At 38.9% G+C, this 20,266-nt stretch overlaps 1 protein-coding gene across 4 annotated transcripts in view; it reads left to right on the top strand.

The window, feature by feature from the left end:
- EFCAB11 (EF-hand calcium binding domain 11) overlaps positions 1–20,266 on the top strand; it is a 181,674-nt gene that overhangs the window by 2,180 nt on the left and 159,228 nt on the right. For all 4 annotated transcript variants that reach the window (XM_037832088.1, XM_037832090.1, XM_037832087.1 and 1 more), the window contains one exon: positions 3,162–3,207. In XM_037832088.1, coding sequence (XP_037688016.1) covers positions 3,162–3,207 — 46 coding nt within the window. The remainder of the gene's footprint in view (positions 1–3,161; positions 3,208–20,266) is intronic.

The following is a 20,266-nucleotide window of genomic DNA, read 5'->3' on the forward strand; positions in this document are numbered from 1 at the left end:
AGATGAGTCCCTTCTTTTAGGCTGCTAAGTGAAAATTAATCAGAGTCAAGATATAGTCCAAATTCAAGACATTTACCTGCAGCTTTCAAGCAAAGGGAGCAATCAGGGCTCTGTCTGGAATACCCTTCTGAGCTGGTTTGAATGTATTATGTCCCCCCAAACGCCATTATCTTTGATGTAATCTTGTGTGGGCAGAGGTATCAGTGTTGATTAGATTGTAATTCTTTGAGTGTTTCTGTGGAGATGTGCCCCACCCAACTGTGGATGATGACTCTGATTGGATAATTTCCATGGAGGTGTTACCCCACCCATTCAGGGTGGGTCTAAATTAAATCAGTGGCCCCATATAAATGAGCTGGCAAACAGAAGGAATCAGTGCAGCTGAGACTGACATTTTGAAGAGGAGCTACAGCCAAGAGGGACACTTTGAAGAATGCACAGAAGCTGAGAGAGTAGCTACAGATGACAGTTTCAAGACAGCTGTTGAAAGCAGACTTTTACTCCAGAGAAGCAGAGAGACAACAAATGCTCCAAGAGCAACTGAGAGTGACATTTTTGAGGAACTGCAGCCTAGAGGGAAACATCCTGGGAGAAAGCCGTTTTGAACCCAGAACTTTGGAGCAGATGCCAGCCATGTGCCTTCCCAGCTAACAGAGGTTTTCTGGACGCCATTGGCCATCCTCCAGTGAAGGTACCCGATTGCTGATGTGTTACCTTAGACACTTTATGGCCTTAAGACTATAGCTGTATAACCAAATAAACCCCCTTTTTATAAAAGCCAATCTGTCTCTAGTGTTTTGCATTTCAGCAGCATTAGCAAACTAGAACACCTTCCTCATGCCCTTATTAGATCCAACAGCTTGACAATCAATTAAGACCCACCTGCTCCTCGTGAAGGGCTCTACCTTTCTGTCCAGTTGCAAGCCCACAGAAGCCAGGCACCATGTGATATGCCAGTTCTCCATGCTTTAGTCTGCTGAAGTGCATCACAACTTCACGGTGTATATGTTCTGTTGATAGAAAGAGATGACATGAACAAACTGGGTGGATTCAGAGCAGTTCAATTATTAGGAGAGGTTTGGTTATTAAGAGGCTGATTACAAAGCTGTCAGGAATGGCTCCTGGAAATTGCATCTCTCATGTGAACATGTCATCATTTCAGCTGGAATACTAAAGCCAGCCATGTAAAAAGACTCAGCATTTGAAACATTGTCTTTAACCTGGGTTCATTTGGAAAGATGTCTGGACTTATTCTACCTTTATCACTCTCAAGTCCATTAGATTTATTTCATTGTAATTTTAGGATGTAAATTTAATGACAGCTACAGTGGTATGGTAATATACTGTTGATACACTCCATGAAATTTAACAGATTTTTACTTTTATTTTCATACTGGGTTGACATTTGGGATTTTATTTTTTAAGCAAATGACTGACTGCAGATCACCAAAGTACTGATATAGTAAATCACCTATACACTTACACAATCATTTGTATGATGTACTTTTATTGAATAAGCGATACTTGTGATACTTGCTGTATACATTCTATGAAATGTGGTAGATTTTTACTTCTAAACTTGTTTTGGACTGTAGTTTGAATTTTATTTTTTAAAATTTCTCTTAAATAAAATATTTACTGAATGTACATCATGGGACAGTAAAGTATTTCTGTCATAAGTCCCTTATACATTCATACAGTCATTTACACAATGAAATTTGTTAAGTAAGTGTTGCTAGAGGTACAAAGATGGGTAATACACAGTCCCTACTTGGAAGCAATTCATAGTTTAGTGTAGAGAGACTTACAAAACTGTGATAAATACCAAGATAGGGAGAGAAGAGATGTAAGCACAGAATATGAAGGGGACTGAGAGGAAGACCCAGTTCTAGTGGTTACTCTGAGTCTGGTTGCGAGACTGTTTTAATGTGAAGTATTCTGGGAGTGCTGTGTGGGTGGTGGAGGGGTTACTCTCTGGTGACTGATTAGATGTGGAAGGGGTAGGAGAGGCGTGACAACCAGGACTAAAGGGATAGCGATGCCACCAAGTAAGAAAATTCAGAAGGAGTAGGTTTGGGAGAAAGGCAATGAGTTCAGATGGGAGTAGGCTGAGTTTGAGGTGCCTATGGGGCTCTCTTGCATTCACTCATTAAATGCTATATAGATTTTGAGGTTGTTTGGTGCAAATCTCTCAGATTTTACTGCCTCCGTTAGGCATAGGAACCTGAAATTGGGTGGAGAGGTGGGGGCTAGAAATGAATTTAGACTCCTCCATTTACAGGTGGTAGCTCAAAACATGAGATCAAATGACGTTACGGAAAAAGAGTATGCAGAGAGTGTGAAGAGCAGTAGTGTGAGGACAGAACAATGGGGGATGTCAACATTTAAGGGTCGGCAGAGGACTCTCTGAAGAACGTACAGTAAGAACCACCTGGGAGGGACAACAGGAATCGAGAAAATACGGGGCATGGAATCCACGATGGTGAAGAATTCATGAGAAAGGCGAGAAATTGTGTCAGATGCTCCAAGATTCAAATTCCATAGTGTTTATAATGTCCTTGTAATAATATGGGGAAATACTTATATTTTAATATTTAATGAAAGCACATCACCATGTTTTATATACAGTGTGTTACTTAAATGTTTTAAAATGTACAGGGAAAAAAAGGCTAGAATAGACCAAAGTGTTAGCAATGGTTTTCATTGGATGACTGTTTTTTGAAATTTTCTTCTTCAAAATTCTCTGTATTTTTCATGTTTTCTGCAGTGATCATGCATCACTTTTACAAACAAGAAAAAATATTTTTAAAGGAAGTCATAGAGTCCATTGTAACAATTGCTTATATTTGTCAAAAACTACAAGATTACCTTTTAGGTTACCTGTGACAGCTAAGTTGATTTTATGTGCTTAAACTGTTTTAGTCAATGGAATAAAGTTTTGGGAGCCATTGGAGTCTGTAGCAGATTAGCATCTGGTATCTTATAGAGTTGATGGAAAAGTAAACTAACTATATTATAGCTATTGTGTAACATTACTTGTCTGCTGGATTTAACAAAGTTGCTTTTCACAAGATACATCCCCACCCCCCTCACAAGAAATTACTACACTATGAAAAAATTTGATGAAATTACATGTCCTGTTATTCTTTTCTCTCTTCTAGATAGAAGTGGATTCTGTGATGTCTTCAATAAATGAAAACACTTCCGGTAATTTGAAAATCAATAATTTTATGACCCCTATTTAGACATTCATAAAAGTAAAAGCAAATTAGAGACTATAAGGCATATGCTTAAGTATATTTTTGTTTTGTTTCCCATTATTCAAAAGAAAGAAGGTTTTGATTCTTGTAATTTTGATGAATTTATAAGATATATGTTGTAGAATAAGTTTTAACTATTGAAACACATAAAAAATGTCACCCATAATTTCAGAGGGTGATTCTGGTTTTCTTATTTGAGCTGCTGAATGAATGGAAGTGGCACTTACTAAGATGGGAAGACTGGAAGAGAAGATTTGAGACTGGGGAGATCAAAAGTTCAATTTTGAATATGTTAAGTTTGAGAAGTTTCAATAGAGAAAGTCAAGGCAGTTGAGCTAAATGAATATAGAATTCGTAGGGAAATGCTGGGCTGAAGACATAAATTTTGGACTCATTGGCATGTTTTTTGAAGCCATGGGAATAAATGAGACCACCGAGTGAGACAAAGAGAGAGAGAGAGTGTGTGAGTAGAAGAATCTGTATTTGTGTAGAAACTAGCCAACACCTTGACTGGTGATCAAAACTCATATCATCTATGAGGGACAGATGGACATGTGTGCCTCTGGATATGTTACTCTGAAAATAACACATCATCTAAATAGTATTCTGGTTGAGAAGGCGTAAGCTTAGTGTAATCACAGAGAAACATCAAGTAATGCAAAATGAGACTATTGTCTTCAGAAGTATCAATGCCATAAAAGGTAAAGGAAGACTGTGGAATTGTTCCAGATGAAAAGAGGCCAAAGAGACATAATGCCAAAGATGGAATCCTGTACTAAAGGGGGAAAATGCTGGTAAGGACATTATTAGATCAACTGACAAAATTGGAATATGGATGGTAAGTTAGATCAAGCAGTAGTAGAAGAAACTGTATTTGTGTATTTGTGTAGAATACCAACCTTAGGAACTATAACCATTAGAAGTCAGATGAGGGTGAGGACATGGCAAAGGAGACTTAGGTATGGTATTGGAGCAGGAGGAAAATCAAGAGTGGTTGATCAAAAGCTGAGAGAAGTGGATGGTTCAAGGAAGAGTGTGTGGACAACACTGTCAAAGGCTGCTGACAAGTCAAGTGGTGTAAGAATGAAAGAGTGTCCATTGGAGTTGGCAACCTAAAGGTGCTTTGTGACTTAAGCAAGAGCAGTCAGTGTGTGGTGAGGCCAGAAGCCAGGTTGGAGTGGGTTGGAGATAAATGGGAAGTGAGAAAGTGTGACAGTGTGAGTAGATAAGTCTTTCAGTAGGCCTGGATTGTGGATATTTGGGTTGCTTTGGAGGTTTGTGTGTGTGTGTGTGTTTTTTTTTTAAGATGGGAGATACTAGACCATTTTTGTAAGCTTAATGGGATGATCTAATGGAAAGGGAAAGGAAAGATGAGGGGGTAAATACCTATTACGTGAGGACATGCTGGATTGGCTTTTTAAAAATGACTTTTTATTTGTTAATATTGCAAAAGTAGAAACAGTACAGGGAACAGCTATATACCCTTTATCCAGATTCACCTATTATTAACCTTTTATCCCATTTGCCTTTTCATTTGCGCTTTCATCACTAGCCACTCTTCTCTGTGTACAGTATATAACCATAGTAGTTATCAACTTCATAATTTACATCAATACTACCGCTTGATCTAATTTACCATCCATATTCCAATTTTGTCAGTTGATCTAATAATGTCCTTACCAGCATTTTCCCCCTTTAGTACAGGATTCCTTTGTACTAAATTCCTTTGGCATTATGTCTCTTTGGCCTCTTTTCATCTGGAACAGTTCCACGGTCTTCCTTTACCTTTTATGGCACTGATACTTTTGAAGACAATAATCTCATTTTGCATTACTTGATGTTTCTCTGTGATTAGACTAAGCTTATGCCTTCTCAACCAGAATACTATTTAGATGGTGTGTTATTTTCAGAATAACATATCCAGAGGCACACATGTCCATCTGTCCCTCATAGATGATATTAGTTTTGATCACCAGTCAAGGTGTTGGCTAGTTTCTCCATTGTATTTTATCTGTTTTTATTTTCTTCCCTTCTGTTCCGGTTTGCTAATGCTGCCTTTTTGCAAAACACCAGAAATGGATTGGCTTTTATAAAGGGGGTTTATTTGGTTACCAAGTTACAGTCTTAAGACCATAAAGTGTCCAAGGTAAGGCATCAACAATAGGGTACCTTCAGTGGAGAAAGGCCTTTGGTGTCTTTGATTTTCAATTAGTTGTAACTTTTTGTTGAAACCTTTCTTACATTTTTCTTAAGGTCTGTATGTGAATAATGTACAGAAAGTTCTGTCTTCTGGCAGAAGGCTTTCCCACATTCTTTACATTGAGAAGGTCTTTCTTCCTTAAAAGTCCCCAGATGTTCAGGGAGTTATTCTGTCTGGATGAAGGTCTCCCCCTATTCATTATATTTATAGAGTTTCTCCTTTACATGAGTCGTCTAATATTTGAAGTGTGAATATTGCCAAAGGGACACTCTCATTATTATTCTCATAGATTTTCTCCTTATGTATGTTCTCTGATTTTGAATTAAGGATTTGACTTCACAATGAAGGTTTCTTTTGTTAACTTGTTCTCTGATGTGCAGTGAGGTATGAATTCTAGAATAAAGTTCTGTGTGTGTATAATGAGTTCTCTGATACAGAGTAAAGGTTGACTTCTAGCAGAACTTTTTCACATTCTATATATTCATAGGTTTTCCCCTCCCCCTATATATTTTATTGTGTTTAGTGAGCTATGGCTTCATAAGATTTTCCCAAATGTATTACATTCATATGGTTTCTCTCCTGTTTGTGTAATTTGATACATGCTGGCGGAAGGTTTTTCTGCCTTTATTACATTCTGAAGGCTTCTCTTATGCATGAATTCTGTGATATAAAGTAGGGGCTGCTTCATGGGCAAAGGATGCTCCACATACACCATTGATAATTATCTCTCTTGAATTTTTTTCTAATTTTTTAGAGAAGTTTGACTTGTGGCTGAAGATATCATATTTTTATGAAATTTACAGGATTTTCCCCATAGTAGTTCTCTAATGCTCAAGTTTTGACTTTGTGCAGAAAGAATTCTCACATTTGTTGCATTCATAGAGCTTCCTTTCCAAAGAGTTGTGATGTTTTAGGTTTTGGAGAAGAGCGCCTCTACATTCACTACGTTCACATGGTTTCTCCCATGCCTGAGTTCTCTTATATAAAGGAAGGCTTATTAGGGGACTTTTTCTCAGATTCATTATGGTCAAAAGATTGCTTCACATGGAATGATATGGAAGACCATAGGGACCTGCTCCAGTATGCCTTTCTTTGCATTTTATGTCAAGGAACGACTTCTTACATCCACTTCTCAATTACATCCATTAGGATACTTTCTTTCATGTCATCTATTCTTAATACTTAATTTAAACATTTATTTCAAAGGGTTACTCTTTTAGTTTTCTTAGCTGCTCAAGGAAATACCATACAATGGATGGCATAAACAATGGGAATTTGTTGGCTCAAGGTTTTTTTGACTGGAGAAGTCCAAATTAAGGCACTGTCAAGGCAATTCTTTCTTCCTGAAGTCTGGCATTCTGGGGCTGGCTACCTGTAATCCTTGGTCCTGGGCTCCTCTGTCACATGGCAATGCATATGGCAGCCTCTCTCTGACCTCTCCCTTCTCTTCAGCTTCTATTGACCATGGGCTTGTTGCTTCCCATAACTTTCTCTCTCTTTCTGAATTTCATTTGGCTTATAAAGGACTCCAGTAATAGGATTAAGCCCATCTTGATTGAGTTGCTCCCACCACCCCCCTTAACTGAAGTAACCCCATCAAAAGGTCCTATGTACAATGGGTTCATACCCATGGGAATGGACTAAGTTCAAGAACATGTTTTACTTGGGGGTACAAACCACCATAGTTACAAAGTAAATTAATCATCCGAGAAATTCAGGGAAACAATCAAAGGAAGGATTAGATTGTAGAAATGAAATCAAAGTGTAGGTGCTTAGTGCCTTGCTCCAAAATGACTGTGAAAGGACCATCCTTCATCTACAAGTTTCCAGTCTCTTTCCTTTCTCCTCCAGTCTTGCTATCAACACCAAATTAACTTTCTCAAAGCAGCATTTCATGATTAAAGGAACAGACTTATAACCAGAGCACTAAATCTCTTACTACCCTTAATTCATTTTCATTTGAATGGAGAGACTTAAGACAACAAACACTCAAGAAAAAAGGTAAGATAGCCACTGTAGCAAGAAATCATTGCTGAACTCTGATTATGGCTAACATGAAATTTTTCTATAAGAACTCTTCAACTCACCCTCCTCCTTTCAATAATGTGGGTCACATTTACAGGATATTTTTCTCATTAAGAAAATTTTCTCATTAAAAAATGTAGAAATACAGTGTTCCCATATGCGCCCCTATTGTTAACACTTTACGTTGCTGTGGTACCTTTGTTGCAATTGGTGAAGGAATAGTATTATAATTGTACTATTAACTATAGTCCATCATTTACGTTAGGTGTATTTTTCCCCATATACCCTCCTATTATTAACACCTTGCATCTGTGTGGTACATTTATTATAATTCATGAAAGAACATTTTTATAATTGTACTGTTAACTATAGTCAGTTGTTTACAGTAGTGTTCAGTGTTGTACAGTCCTATGTTTTATCTTTTAATTTTTATTCTAGTAACAAATATGACTCCAAATTTCCCCTTTTAACCACATTCACATATATAATTTAGTGCTGTTAATTTCACTCAAAATAATTGTGCTACCATCACCACCACCCATTTCCAAAACTTGACAATCAGCCTAAGTAGAAATTCTGTACAAATTAAGCATCAACTCCTTTTTCCCTACCTCCAATCCAGCCTCTGGTAACCAGTTTTCTAGATTCTAGCTGTGAGTTTGCTTATTCACAATATTTCACATCAGTGAGATCATACAATATTTGTCCTTTTGTGTCTGGCTTACTTCACTGAGCGTAATATCTTCAAGATTCATCCATGTTGTCACGTGTATCAGGACTTCATTCCTTTTTATGGTTGACTAATATTCCATTGTGTGTGTGTGTATACATACCACATTTTGTTTACCCATTCATTGATTGATAGACACTTGGGTTGCTTCCAAGTGTCTGTCAATTGTGAATAATGCTGCTGTGAACATCATTGTACAGATATCTCTTTGAGTCCTTGCTTTCAATTCTTTTGGGTTAGTAATGGGATTGCTGGGTCATATGGTAATGTACTGTTTTACATTGCCCCCATGTAAAATGTGGCTGCAACCATTTTACATTGCCCCCAGCAATGAATGAATGCTCCTGTTTCTCCACATCCTCTCCAATGCTTGTAATTTTCTGATTTTTTAATAGTAGCTGTGCCAGTTTGAATGTATTGTGTCCCCCAGAAAAAGCCATATTCTTTGATGCAATCTTGTGGGGCAGATGTTTTAGTGCAGATTAGATTAGATTAGATTAGAATCCTTTGAGTGTTTCCATGGAGATGTGACACACCCAACTGTAAGTGATAACTCTGATGAGATAATTTCCATGGAGGCGTGGCCCTGCCCGTTTAGTGTTGGCCTTGATTCCTGGAGCAGTATATAAGCTCAGACAGAAGGAGCGAGCTTGCTACAGCCAAGAGAGACACTTTGAAGAATGCACAGGAGCTGCAGATGAGAGACAGTTTGAAGACGGCTGTTGAAAGCAGACTCTTAACTCCGGAGATGCTAAGAGAGCCTTAAGAGCAACTGAGAGTGACATTTTGAAGAGGAGCTGTGGCCAGGAGAGGAACAGACTGGGAGAAAGCCGTTTTAAAACCAGAACTTGGAGCAGATGCCAGCCATGTACCTTCCCAGCTAACAGAGGTTTTCTGCACACCATTGGCCATCCTTCAGTGAGTGTACCCGATTCTTGATGCCTTACCTTGGACACTTTATGGCCTTTAAGACTGTAACTGTGTAACCAAATAAACCTCCTTTTATAAAAGCCAATCCGTTTCTGGTGTTTTGTATTCCAGCAGCATTAGCAAACTAGAACAGTAGCCATTTTAGTGGGTGTGAAATGGTATATTGTTGTGGTTTTGATTTGCATTTCCCTAATAGCTTGTGGTGTTGAGCCTGTTTTTGTGTGTTTTTTAGCCATTTGTATATTTCCTTTGGAGAAATATCTATTCAAGTCTTTTGCCCATTTTTAAATTGGGTTGTTTGTCTTCTTATTGTTGAGTTGTAGTACTTCTTTATCAATTCTGGAAATTAAACCCTTATCGGATATGTGATTTCCAAATATTTTCTCCCATCAAGTAGCTTGTTGTTGTGGTTAGGTTCATGTGTCAACTTGTCCAGGTAATGGTGCCCAGTTGTCTGGTCAAGCAAACATTGGCTTAACCGTTACCGCAAGGACATTTTGTAGACTTAAATCATTAGTAAGTTGATTGCATCTATGACTGATTACATCTACAGTCAACTAAGGAGAGAGTCTTCAGCAATGAGAGAAGTTTAATCCAATCAGTTGAAGGCTTTAAAAGGGGAAGTGATGACTTTATCTGTCAGAAGAGAGAATTTTCATCTCTCCTTCAGCCAGCCAACTCCTCCTGGGAAATCCATCAAAAACCCTCATCAGAATTTGCCAGGTTGCAGCCTGCCCTATGGAATTTGAACTGGTGCATCCCCACAGTCGCCTTGAGACACTTTTATAAAATCTTATAATATTTATAGATATCTCCTGTTTGTTCTATTTCCCTAGAGAACCCTGACTAATACCCTAATGTCACTTTCATGATAAAGACCTTTGATGTACAAAAGTTTTTAATTTTGATGAGGTCCCATTTATCCTTTTTTTCTTTTGTTGCTTGTGCTTTGGGAGTAAAGTCTAAGAAATGCAGGATATTTTTTCTAGAAAGAAGGTTTATGCATAGATTAAATGCTTTTCCAAATACATTAATTTTCTCTTTAATATTTTGAAGAACTTCTGACGTTTCCTAGGACTGACTTAGCAAATTCCCACTGATGGGGTGGCTTAACAAAAATTTGTTTGCTCACAGTTCTGGAGGCTAGCAGATGGAAATCAGGTTCTCAGCATGGCCCTGCTTGTCTGAAGGCTGTGGGGAAGAATCTTTCCCTGCCTCTTCCAGCTTATGTTCGTTATGATGCATCCCTCCAGTCTCTGTCTCTGTCATCACATGGTATCTTCCCTGTGAGTCTGCCTGTATCTCTTGTTTCCTCTTCTTACAAGGATGCCAGTTATTGGATTAGGGACCACCCTGATCCAGTATGACCTCATTGTAATGTAACTGATTACATCTGCAAAGATCCTTTCTCCAAATAAAGTTACATTCTAAGGTTCCATGTGGACATGAATTTTGAGTGGACATTATTTATGCTAGTACAATGGCCTTGGTTTCTGGGAGCTATTTGATTAGGTAGTCAACTCTCGAAAGTTCTTCTGGGTAGCTTTGACTTGGGAATTCTTCTCCTGCTACCCATGACTCTTCTTACTTCAAGAAAAGGTCGTGTGCTCCCGGGGAGGAATGTAGACCCGGCATCGTGGGATGGAGAACATCTTCTTGACCAAAAGGGGGATGTGAAAGGAAATGACATAAGCTTCAGTGGCAGAGAGATTCCAAAAGGAGCCGAGAGGTCACTCTGGTGGGCACTCTTACGCACAACATAGACAACCCTTTTTAGGTTCTAATGAATTGGGGTAGCTGGTGGTGGATACCTGAAACTATCAAACTACAACCCAGAACCCATGAATCTTGAAGACAATTGTATAAAAATGTGGCTTATGAGGGGGGACAGTGGGATTGGTGGGGGGGAGCATAGGGATCACACTCCTGTTTGTCTAGTTTGTGGATGGATGAGTGGAAAGGTGGGGGAAGGAAACGAACAAACAGACAAGGGCGCCCAGTGTTCTTTTTTACTGTAGTTGCTCCTTTTCACTTTAATTATTATTCTGGTTATATTTGTGTGTGTGGTAATGAGGGTGTCGGGGATTGATTTTGGTAATGAATGTGCAACTACGTAATGGTACTGTGAACAATCAAATGTACGATTTGTTTTGTATGACTGTGTGATATCTCAATAAAATGAATAATTAAAAAGAAAAAAAAGAAAAGGTCATGTGAGTTCTCCAGCTTGCTTCCCTGCTGAATCATCTGTGCAGAGCCAGACGCTGCCAAGCTTCTGGGCTATGTCCGGACTGATATCCTGGAGTGGCATTGATTCTGCTGTTCTTGGGAAGGGCAGAGTCTTGAAGATACACAGGCTTAACTTTCGGTTTGGTTCAGCATGTAAACCTGGATGCGCAGGTCCTACTTCCCAAGAGTTGTAGTTCCTCTTGCGTAGTGGTTGTTTCTGTAGAGGTTCCTTGTGAAAATGAAGAAAGGGAAAAAATTAAGACAGAGCCATTAGAAATAAGAATAGAGTGTCTGAAAGGAAAGAACATGCTGGGAGAATTTGAGAGCAGCCAGAATGAGAAGCAGAAAGTTGCTGAAGTTCTTATACCTATAACTCAACAAGAAGTGAGTATAAGCAGCCAGGTTCCAGGAATTATATTAGTAGGAGAAAACAATTAAGCCACTTGTTTAAAAAGGAAACAGATCACTGTGTGGGGTTGGTTCCAATATATACCATTGTTACCTTTCTCAGGATTTTATTTCAACACAACCATTGTTCTCTGTGATGCATTTCGTATCTTCCTTAAATATGGAATGAAGGAATTTTTCAAATAAAAGAGACTTGAAACAGTCGTCTGTCCCCGTTTTTAAAATGAGGAAATTGTTCTCCAGAGAGGAATGATGAAGTAATCTTAGTATCTGGCATTTGTATGGCACCTTATTTGTTTACAGAATGCTTTTACATGTAATAAAATATTTATTATTTTTATTATAGATAATCATTACAGCTGTCACTTCCTGAATGCTTATTATATGCAGACTCTGTGATGAGCACTGTACGTGCATTATTATATTTAATATGACTATGGTTTTATGGTTATCCCCATTTTATAAATTTTTAAAATCTTCAGGCTCAGAGAGGTGAAGTAACTTTTGCCCAAGGTGGCAAAGGTAGCTAGTAAGTGGCAGACCAAAGCAGTCTGACCACCTTAACTTACCCTCTTAACTGTTAATATATCTTTCCCTTGTTTTTTAATAGTGCCATTGGTTCATGTTAGTCATAGTGACCAAATTGAGGCCGTTATCATTCCCCTAAGGAATTTATCAATGAGTTCAAGTCCGGAGTGGGCTCAGTACCCAAAAGGCAAATCACAGGGTCTTGTGTAGTTATTAGAGATTGATTTCAAATTTGGTTGTGAGCTTCCTAGCATCCAGAGCAAATAGGCAAACACAATCAATTATAGGGATCAGTGTCTAGACACTAAAAACATTTTCTGGCACTTACAACAGTCTTCCATGGTGTCTCATACAGGAAATTCTGATGACTGAAAATTGATGCCCACAGACCCTGTTCAAGAAATGCCATAATGAATTCTGTAAGACTGTCCTTAAACTTTCTTCAACATAAGCCAGTGGTTTAATGCCAAAACATATGTCATGGTAATCCTATGAAGGGCAAAGACCATGTGTTCCGGGTATACAGATCTCAGATGTCTGAGTTCTTTGTAGAATAAATTGGAGAGCATTTTATATTATTAGTAGCAGTTTAGATCTATGAGGCTCTTGCTTAACTCTATCCCAAATGCTGCGAGTAAAAACCGTTTGAACATTGTTCGAGTGAATCCTCATGCAGTATGTGTGTGTTCTTATCCCTGTTCTGTCATGCCTAAGGAAAAAATCAGAACAGAGTACCTCAGAATTCTGTTTTTTTATTGGGTGATTAGATTGAATTTTTTTTCTTCTGTGTCTTTATGTTAATGCCCTTTTAAAAGTAAGTTTTCTGGTAACTTACTTTTTTTTTTTAATTAAATTCAGTTTTATTGAGATATATTCACATACCATAAAATCATCCCTGGTGTACAATCAACTGTTCATAGTACCATCATGTAGTTATGCATTCATCACCCTAACCTATTTTTGAACACTTTCCTTACACCAGAAAGAATAAGAATAAAAAATAAAGGTAAAAAAGAACACCCAAATCATCCCCCCATACCACCCTATTTTTTGTCCCCATTTTTCTACTCATCCATCCATACGCTGGAGAAAGAGAGTGTGATCCACAAGGCTTTCACAATCACACTGTCACACATTGTAAGCTACATTGTTATACAACCGTCTTCAAGAGTCAAAGGTTGGACTTTGATCGTTTCAAGTATTTACTTCTAAGTATTCCAATACATTAAATCCTAAAAAGGGTTATCTACATAGTGTGTACAAATGTCCATCAGAGTGACCTCTCAACTCCATTTGAAATCTCTCAGCCAGAGAAACTTTATTTCGTTTCATTTTGCATCCCCCTTTTGGTCAAGAAGATGTCCTCAATCCCATGGTTCTGGGTGCCGGATTCATCCCCATGAGTCATATCCTGTGTTGCCAGGGAGATTTACACCCCTGTAAGTCAGGTCCCACGTACAGGGAAGGGGAGTGAGTTCACCTGCCGAGTTGCCTTAGCTAGAGAAAGGGCCACATCTGAGCAACACAGAGGTACTCAGGGGGAGACTCTTAGGCACAGTTACAAGCAGGTTTAGCCTCTCCTTTGCAGTGATGAGCTTCATAAGGGCAAGTCCTGTGATAGAGGGCTCGGCACATCAAACCACCAGTCCTCAATGTTTCTGAGAACATCAGCAACAATCTGGGTGAGGAAGCCCAGCACCTCCGCATTCTCCCCCAGCTCCGCAGGGGGTCCCTGCACGTATCTTTTTATTGTCTGCCCAGACTACTTTGCAATGTGCAGGAACTTACTTTTAACCGTCAAATCTGAATGATGAACAAATCAAAGGGATTGAGTCATCATAATGGTAATTATGTAAGTCTAAGTTTAACTGAAAATAATTTGTGGATGATTAGTTACCGGGCAGGTGGGTGTGTTTTTATTTATTACTATATTGCCTAACTTGTTTGAACCAGGCAGCTAACTATTAAACATATTATTTTCCTAACATCAAATTTAAATTTCCATTTTTTAGACTTTTAGGTCCTATCTTAAAAACTTTGTTGTGTATAGTTTGCTATTTTGGGCTCCTATCTAAGGAACAAAGGTTACAAGGTGTTTTAGTTTTCTAGGCTGCTCAAGCAGATATCATGAAATGGGTTAACTTAAAGAATGGGAATTTATTGTCTTATGGTTCTGAGGTTGGGAAAAAGTCCAAATCAAGGCATCTTCAAAGTGATGCTCTCTCCCCAAGGACTGGGGCGTTCTGGGGCTGGCTGCCAGTGATCCTTGGTGCTGCACTCCTCTGTCACATGGTGGTGCACATGGTGGCTTCTCCTGGCCCCTCCATTTTCCTCTGGGTTCTGCTGATGTTCAGCTGCTTGTTTCCTGTGACTTTCTCTCTATCTGCCTGAGTTTCATTCAGCTTATAAAGGACTCCAGGTATAGGATTAAGACCCTTCCTGGGCCACACCTTTACTGATGTAACCACATTAAAAGATCCTACTTACAGTGGGTTCACACCCACAGGAATGGATTAAGTTTAAGAACGTGTTTTTCTGGGGTACATACAGCTCCAAACCACCATACAAGGCTATAGCAGATTGTTTGATTTCAGGTTTCTATTGACTTCTTTGTTCTTTTCTATAATTGGGAAACTGCATACAAATTGAGGTTACCTTCTCTTGAAATCATAATCATAGGATCATTTTGTGGTATCACCCATAAATCTGTTTACTGAAGTGCCATTTAGAGGAAGCTGAATAAGTTTCATTGTAGGGATAAAAAAAAAAACTTAGGAGACACAGACACTGACCTAAAGATGTTTTTGGAAAAAATATGTGATAGAGAAGAAGAAAGAAGTGATACCACAGTGCAAGTTTATGGCCAGATGTCACATGAATGCTACAGGCAAGAAAAGCTCCAAAAATTCAGAGGAGGGCGACACCACCTCCCGGAGGAGGTATGGGACTGGAATTTGAAAAGGTGGAAAGCAAAGAGGAGGACAAGCAAATGCAGTGCAGACCACCAGCTGCAGGCTCCTCCTCCACCTCCTGTGTGCTCTCTCTGTGCTCTGCCTGGCCAGCCTCAATGCAGAGCTCAGCATGAAGTTAGCTTGCCCCACATGTGCCACTCCCATGCAAACACTGGATGCCAGGTAGGCTCTCCTGAGGCATTTGTAATGAGACAGAGAAGGGGCTTTATCACTCACGCTTCATAGCCGACTGTAGAAAAGGCTTTTCTGCACTCCACCTCTGAGGTGTTTCTCTCCTTGACCCTCTTCCACCACCCTCAGTGGCTGAAATCTCTTCCTTCCAGATCCCTGTCCTGCTCTTTACATCCCTCCTCCCTCCAACTCAGAATGCAGAGTCCTCCAGTAAACACACTCCATCTTTGTAATATTTTTGCCTCCTGCACCAGCAAGGAATATAGTGCTGAGGTGGTTTGAAGCTGTATGTACTCCGGAAAAGCATGTTCTTGAATTTAATCCATTCCTGTGAGTATGAACCCCTTGTTAGTAGGACCTTTTTGTGAGGCTACTTCAATTAAGGTGTGACCCACACCTCACTTAGGATGAGTCTTAATCCTATTACTGGAGTCCTTTATAAATGGAATGAACTCAGACATGAGAAAGAGAGAGCCACAGACAGAGCAGCCAGAAGCTGAAATGAAACCTGGAAGAGAAGAAAGAGACAAGAAGATGCCGCTGTGTGCTCTGCTAGGTGACAAGCTCGCCCTCAGCCAATTCGAGAACGCCACAGTCTTGGGGAGAAAGCATCACCTTGACCATGCCCTGATTTTCCCGGCCTCAAAACTATAAGCTAATAAATTCCACTTGTTTTAGCCAAACCATTTCATGGTATGTGACTAAGCAGCCTAGGAAACTAAAACAAGTCCATAGCTATATATGATTGTGTTCATCAGCATAAGCCGACCTGATGGGAGTTGAGAATTGGGAAGGATGGCTAAGGAGCAGTTTGCCTAGAAGGGAGGATGAGTCTTTAAATTCCAGAGTAAGGAGCTGAGACTTTGCTCTGTTGAGTTACCTTTGAAGGCTTATGAGTAGGAGATGCACCTAATAAAAAGGAATAGAAATAAGGTTTTATTGGTTCAGATTTCTCTAGTCTACTATAACCTGTTTTTACTCTTCCTTTTCATTTTCCTCCCAATGATATAGTAAAAATTGATTTCTCACATTAAGGTAGATTGTTTTATCTTTATTCCCCTATTCTTCTGTAAGAAACTAGAAGGAAATATTATTCCTCTGAATTTACTTATCCATCATACTGTGACAGCTCATCATTGTTGATGTCACTTTCACCTTCTGTCCTTCACAGTCTTTTTATGCAAACACATTTTATCTATTTTTTTTCCTCATGGTTTCCAGCAGTCATAATCTGTATTTTATTTTTCAAACTAGAGAAGGCTTGCATTATGCCTCTTAAAAGGCCATTTAATCCTTTTAAACCCTTATTTTTAGAGAATTTTTAATCTCTGGAAAAAATTAATATATGGCACAATGAACATGAACCTTCTCTTTCCCACTAAATCTAGGACCAGACTTACAATCCAAATAACTTGGCATTTTTATTGTTTTCTCTTTCTTTCCCCAGGTTTATTGCAGTTTCTAATTTGAGCTCACTGTGATAGCCAGATATCAGACTACTTCATTTTCAAGAGGATTTCACTGTGTGCACTGACCCTGAAGCTTAGAACTGTGAACCACACAAAAAATATACATAATGAAACTTTCAAAGAAAAATTTATATAGTTTTATTGGACTTTTTGAATATATCCACCCCTGTGGTGAAAGATGATTACCCTCCTGGGAAACTGCCTGAAAAGAACAAAGTAGGAAAGATAATATTCTTGGTCTCTCTCTTTATATGTTATGTCTATATCAGATGTATTAAGTAGTTTGGAAAATAAAAAATGTATATATTCATTGTAGAACCTGGAAAGAGTCCATTTTGCCAAAGATCGTTTATAAAATGGAAAGTCAGATGCACAGACTCAGAGAGTCAGGGAAGGATTTATAAAGATCATGGTCGCAGAGGTCTTTGAACTATAGTCCCCAATCCTAGGTCCTGTGGAGGCACTTCCAGTGGCACCGCTGGACAAGAAAGGGCATAGGCCTACCTTGCTTCGAATTGAGTAGCTCTGCTTCCATCTCCCCTACACATTGGACTTCCTTGTGAAATTTTATAAAGAACAACCTTTCCCACAGCTGAACCATGTCTGCAACCTGTGATAGAGTCCAACCACTTAGGCAATCCCTGAGCACCTTCTCTAGACCGATTCATAATAGGTGCAGATAAACGGATAGGTCTATGTGGTTCCTAAGGTTGTGATCTTAATTGTGATCTATGTGGTTCCTAAGGTTGTGATCTTAAGGTTGTGATCCTGCAGTAAAGAGTTTAGGTAACTGTCATCAGTGGAACTGTGTGCATAGAGAAACCAACATTGCAGTTGAAATTAGAATTCTCTAATCGTATTCTTTCACTTCAGGGGCAGACATAGGTAATGCATTTCTCATTGGGTATGAAATCTGATGTCATGGAATTATTGAAAGTCTTTGTGAAGTGGTAATTTTAGGTTTGAATATTGTGACAGCAGGTGGAGCTAGTAGTAGGAACCCCATTTCCAGGCCATTTAAAGAGCAGCGCTATATCTAAAACTTACATTAATGAGTTTGCATTACAGAGCTTTAGGAATAGCAAACCAGTATGCATTATCTGTGGAAAGTTATTATATTACTACAATTTGAGAGGCAAGCTGAATGAAAACTTCTATATCCTTTTTAGAAAAGTCGTTTGCATTTGGATAGGTCTTCTCATGGAAGACTAAAACAAGTTAAGGGCATATGGGTTGAAGGGAGATGTGTTTGCACAGTTTAATATATACTTAATTAGTTCGACCCCTGCAGAATTGACTTTAAAATACAAAGTATATGCTCAAGTAGAAAAATAGTGTGAAAAAAACTTGATTGCACACGTAGACTCATTTGTGTTAATAGGCTTTACTCTTTGTAGTATCCCACAAAAGACATGCTCCAGTCTTAATCTGCGTTCCTGGGGTATGAACCCATTTGTAAATAGGACCTTTGAACATATTATTAGTTAAGTGTGAACTCATTTGTGAATAGGATTTTCAAAGATTCTATTTAGATGAGGCCAAATTGAATGAGGGTAGGCCTTAACCCATATGACTAGAGTCCTTATAAGCAAAGGAAACTTGGACACTGTCAGAAGAAGCCAGAAGCTAGAAGTTAGGAGAAATCAGAGGAGCAGACACAAAGAAAGAGGCAGCACGATATGACAGAGATTTACTGGAGTGCTACATCCTCTGGGAGAAAGCAACTTCTGCCAATACTGGGTTATTAGACTTCTAGCCTCCAAAACCATGAGGCAAAAATTTCCTGCTAGATAAGCCAACTCATTGTGTGGTATTTGTCATAGCAGCCCTGGCAAACACATAGTTTAAATCCACATATATTTTCCCCTAAAAAATTAAAGAACATTTGCTTTGATCCCACAATATTGTGAAATAAAGACCTGAATACTTTATAGCTCCGAATACTGATTAGTTATCTGTATATGCAATTTAATGCAAATTGACATTCATGCACTAGTTTTTTGTTTTCCTTGAGACTCACCTGTGGAACCATGGAATTGTATTTTTTTTTCTTTGTTATGGTTTTTCTAGTCAGATAAAATGGTAAATAAAGGGTAACTGTTACGCATGCACTTCCTATCCCTCTGAATTTTGTTTGTTCTTAATTTATTGTGTGTATTAAGAAATTGGAGTTTCTAAAATGGCTGTTTATTTTGCTGGCTATATGAGTAAAAAATGACCTACTTTTTCTGGCATCAGTTTACAGAGTTGTAAGATCATTTTAAACACATTTTAATGCTTTTTGCTGAAAACAAAACAAAAAAAATCTTCCTATTCATTGCTTCATTTCTTTATTCAGCAGACATGTAATGAATGCCTACTGTATGCTAGGTACCATGCTCAACATTGGTGGAATAAAATCTTGAATAATATACAGTGCATTCCCCCAGTGTGTCTCAGGAAGACACAGTTACCATACCACCTAGTAGATTCTGTAATGGTATTATGAACAGAGGGCTGTAGGGTCACAGAAAAGGAACTCAGCTGGGAGAAAATCAGGAAGCCTCTATAGAGGAGGTAATGCTTGAGTTCCTTCTGGAAGGAGATATACAAATTCACTAGGAGAAAAGAGGAAAGAGAACATTCCAGGCAGTGTGCCTAACCGATGCAAAGGCTTGGAGGTACAGTAAAGCCTGTTGACTTGGGGAAGCACCAGGAAGTTTGCTTTGCCTGCAGTTTTGGTTGTCTAGGCTGAAATGGCTGGTGATGAGGCTAGAGAGGTAGGTTGGGTTAAGATTGTGAAAGTCCTCATAGGACATGCCACAATCTGAGAACAAATTATTCAACCATTTCAGCTAATCTAAATACTGTTTAGTTGATTAGTTTTTGCTGTTCATGAGACTGTGGTTATGGGTTTGATCCTAAGGGAATGTGGCATGCTAGACTTCAATTTTAGTCTCAGCTAGCAGTTTCAAATGTGTTCGCTGGTCACAAGAATGGATGAGAATGGAGCTGCACCAACATATATCTTCCGCTATATGGAAAAATAATATCCTAATTCAGTACAACATATATTTATCGAGCACCTACTATGTGCCAGGCATTCTGCTAGGTGCTAGAAAATATGCTCCATTGCCTAGAATAAATATACCTGCTTACCTGACTTTTCCTCTTGGATATCTTTAAAGCATCAAACACTTAACATGCCCAGATCTCAACTCTTCATCTCACCCTCCAACCCTGCTCTTCCCCTAGCCTTCCCCATTTCTTTAACTCCTCATTACCACCTAGTACTCAAGCCAGCCCCTAGAAGTTATTCTTGACACCTCCTTCTATCTCACCTGCCACATCGAATCCTTCCTCAA

Source organism: Choloepus didactylus, chromosome 4, assembly GCF_015220235.1.
Source record: "Choloepus didactylus isolate mChoDid1 chromosome 4, mChoDid1.pri, whole genome shotgun sequence".
In the NCBI taxonomy this organism is placed as follows: Eukaryota; Metazoa; Chordata; class Mammalia; order Pilosa; family Megalonychidae; genus Choloepus; species Choloepus didactylus.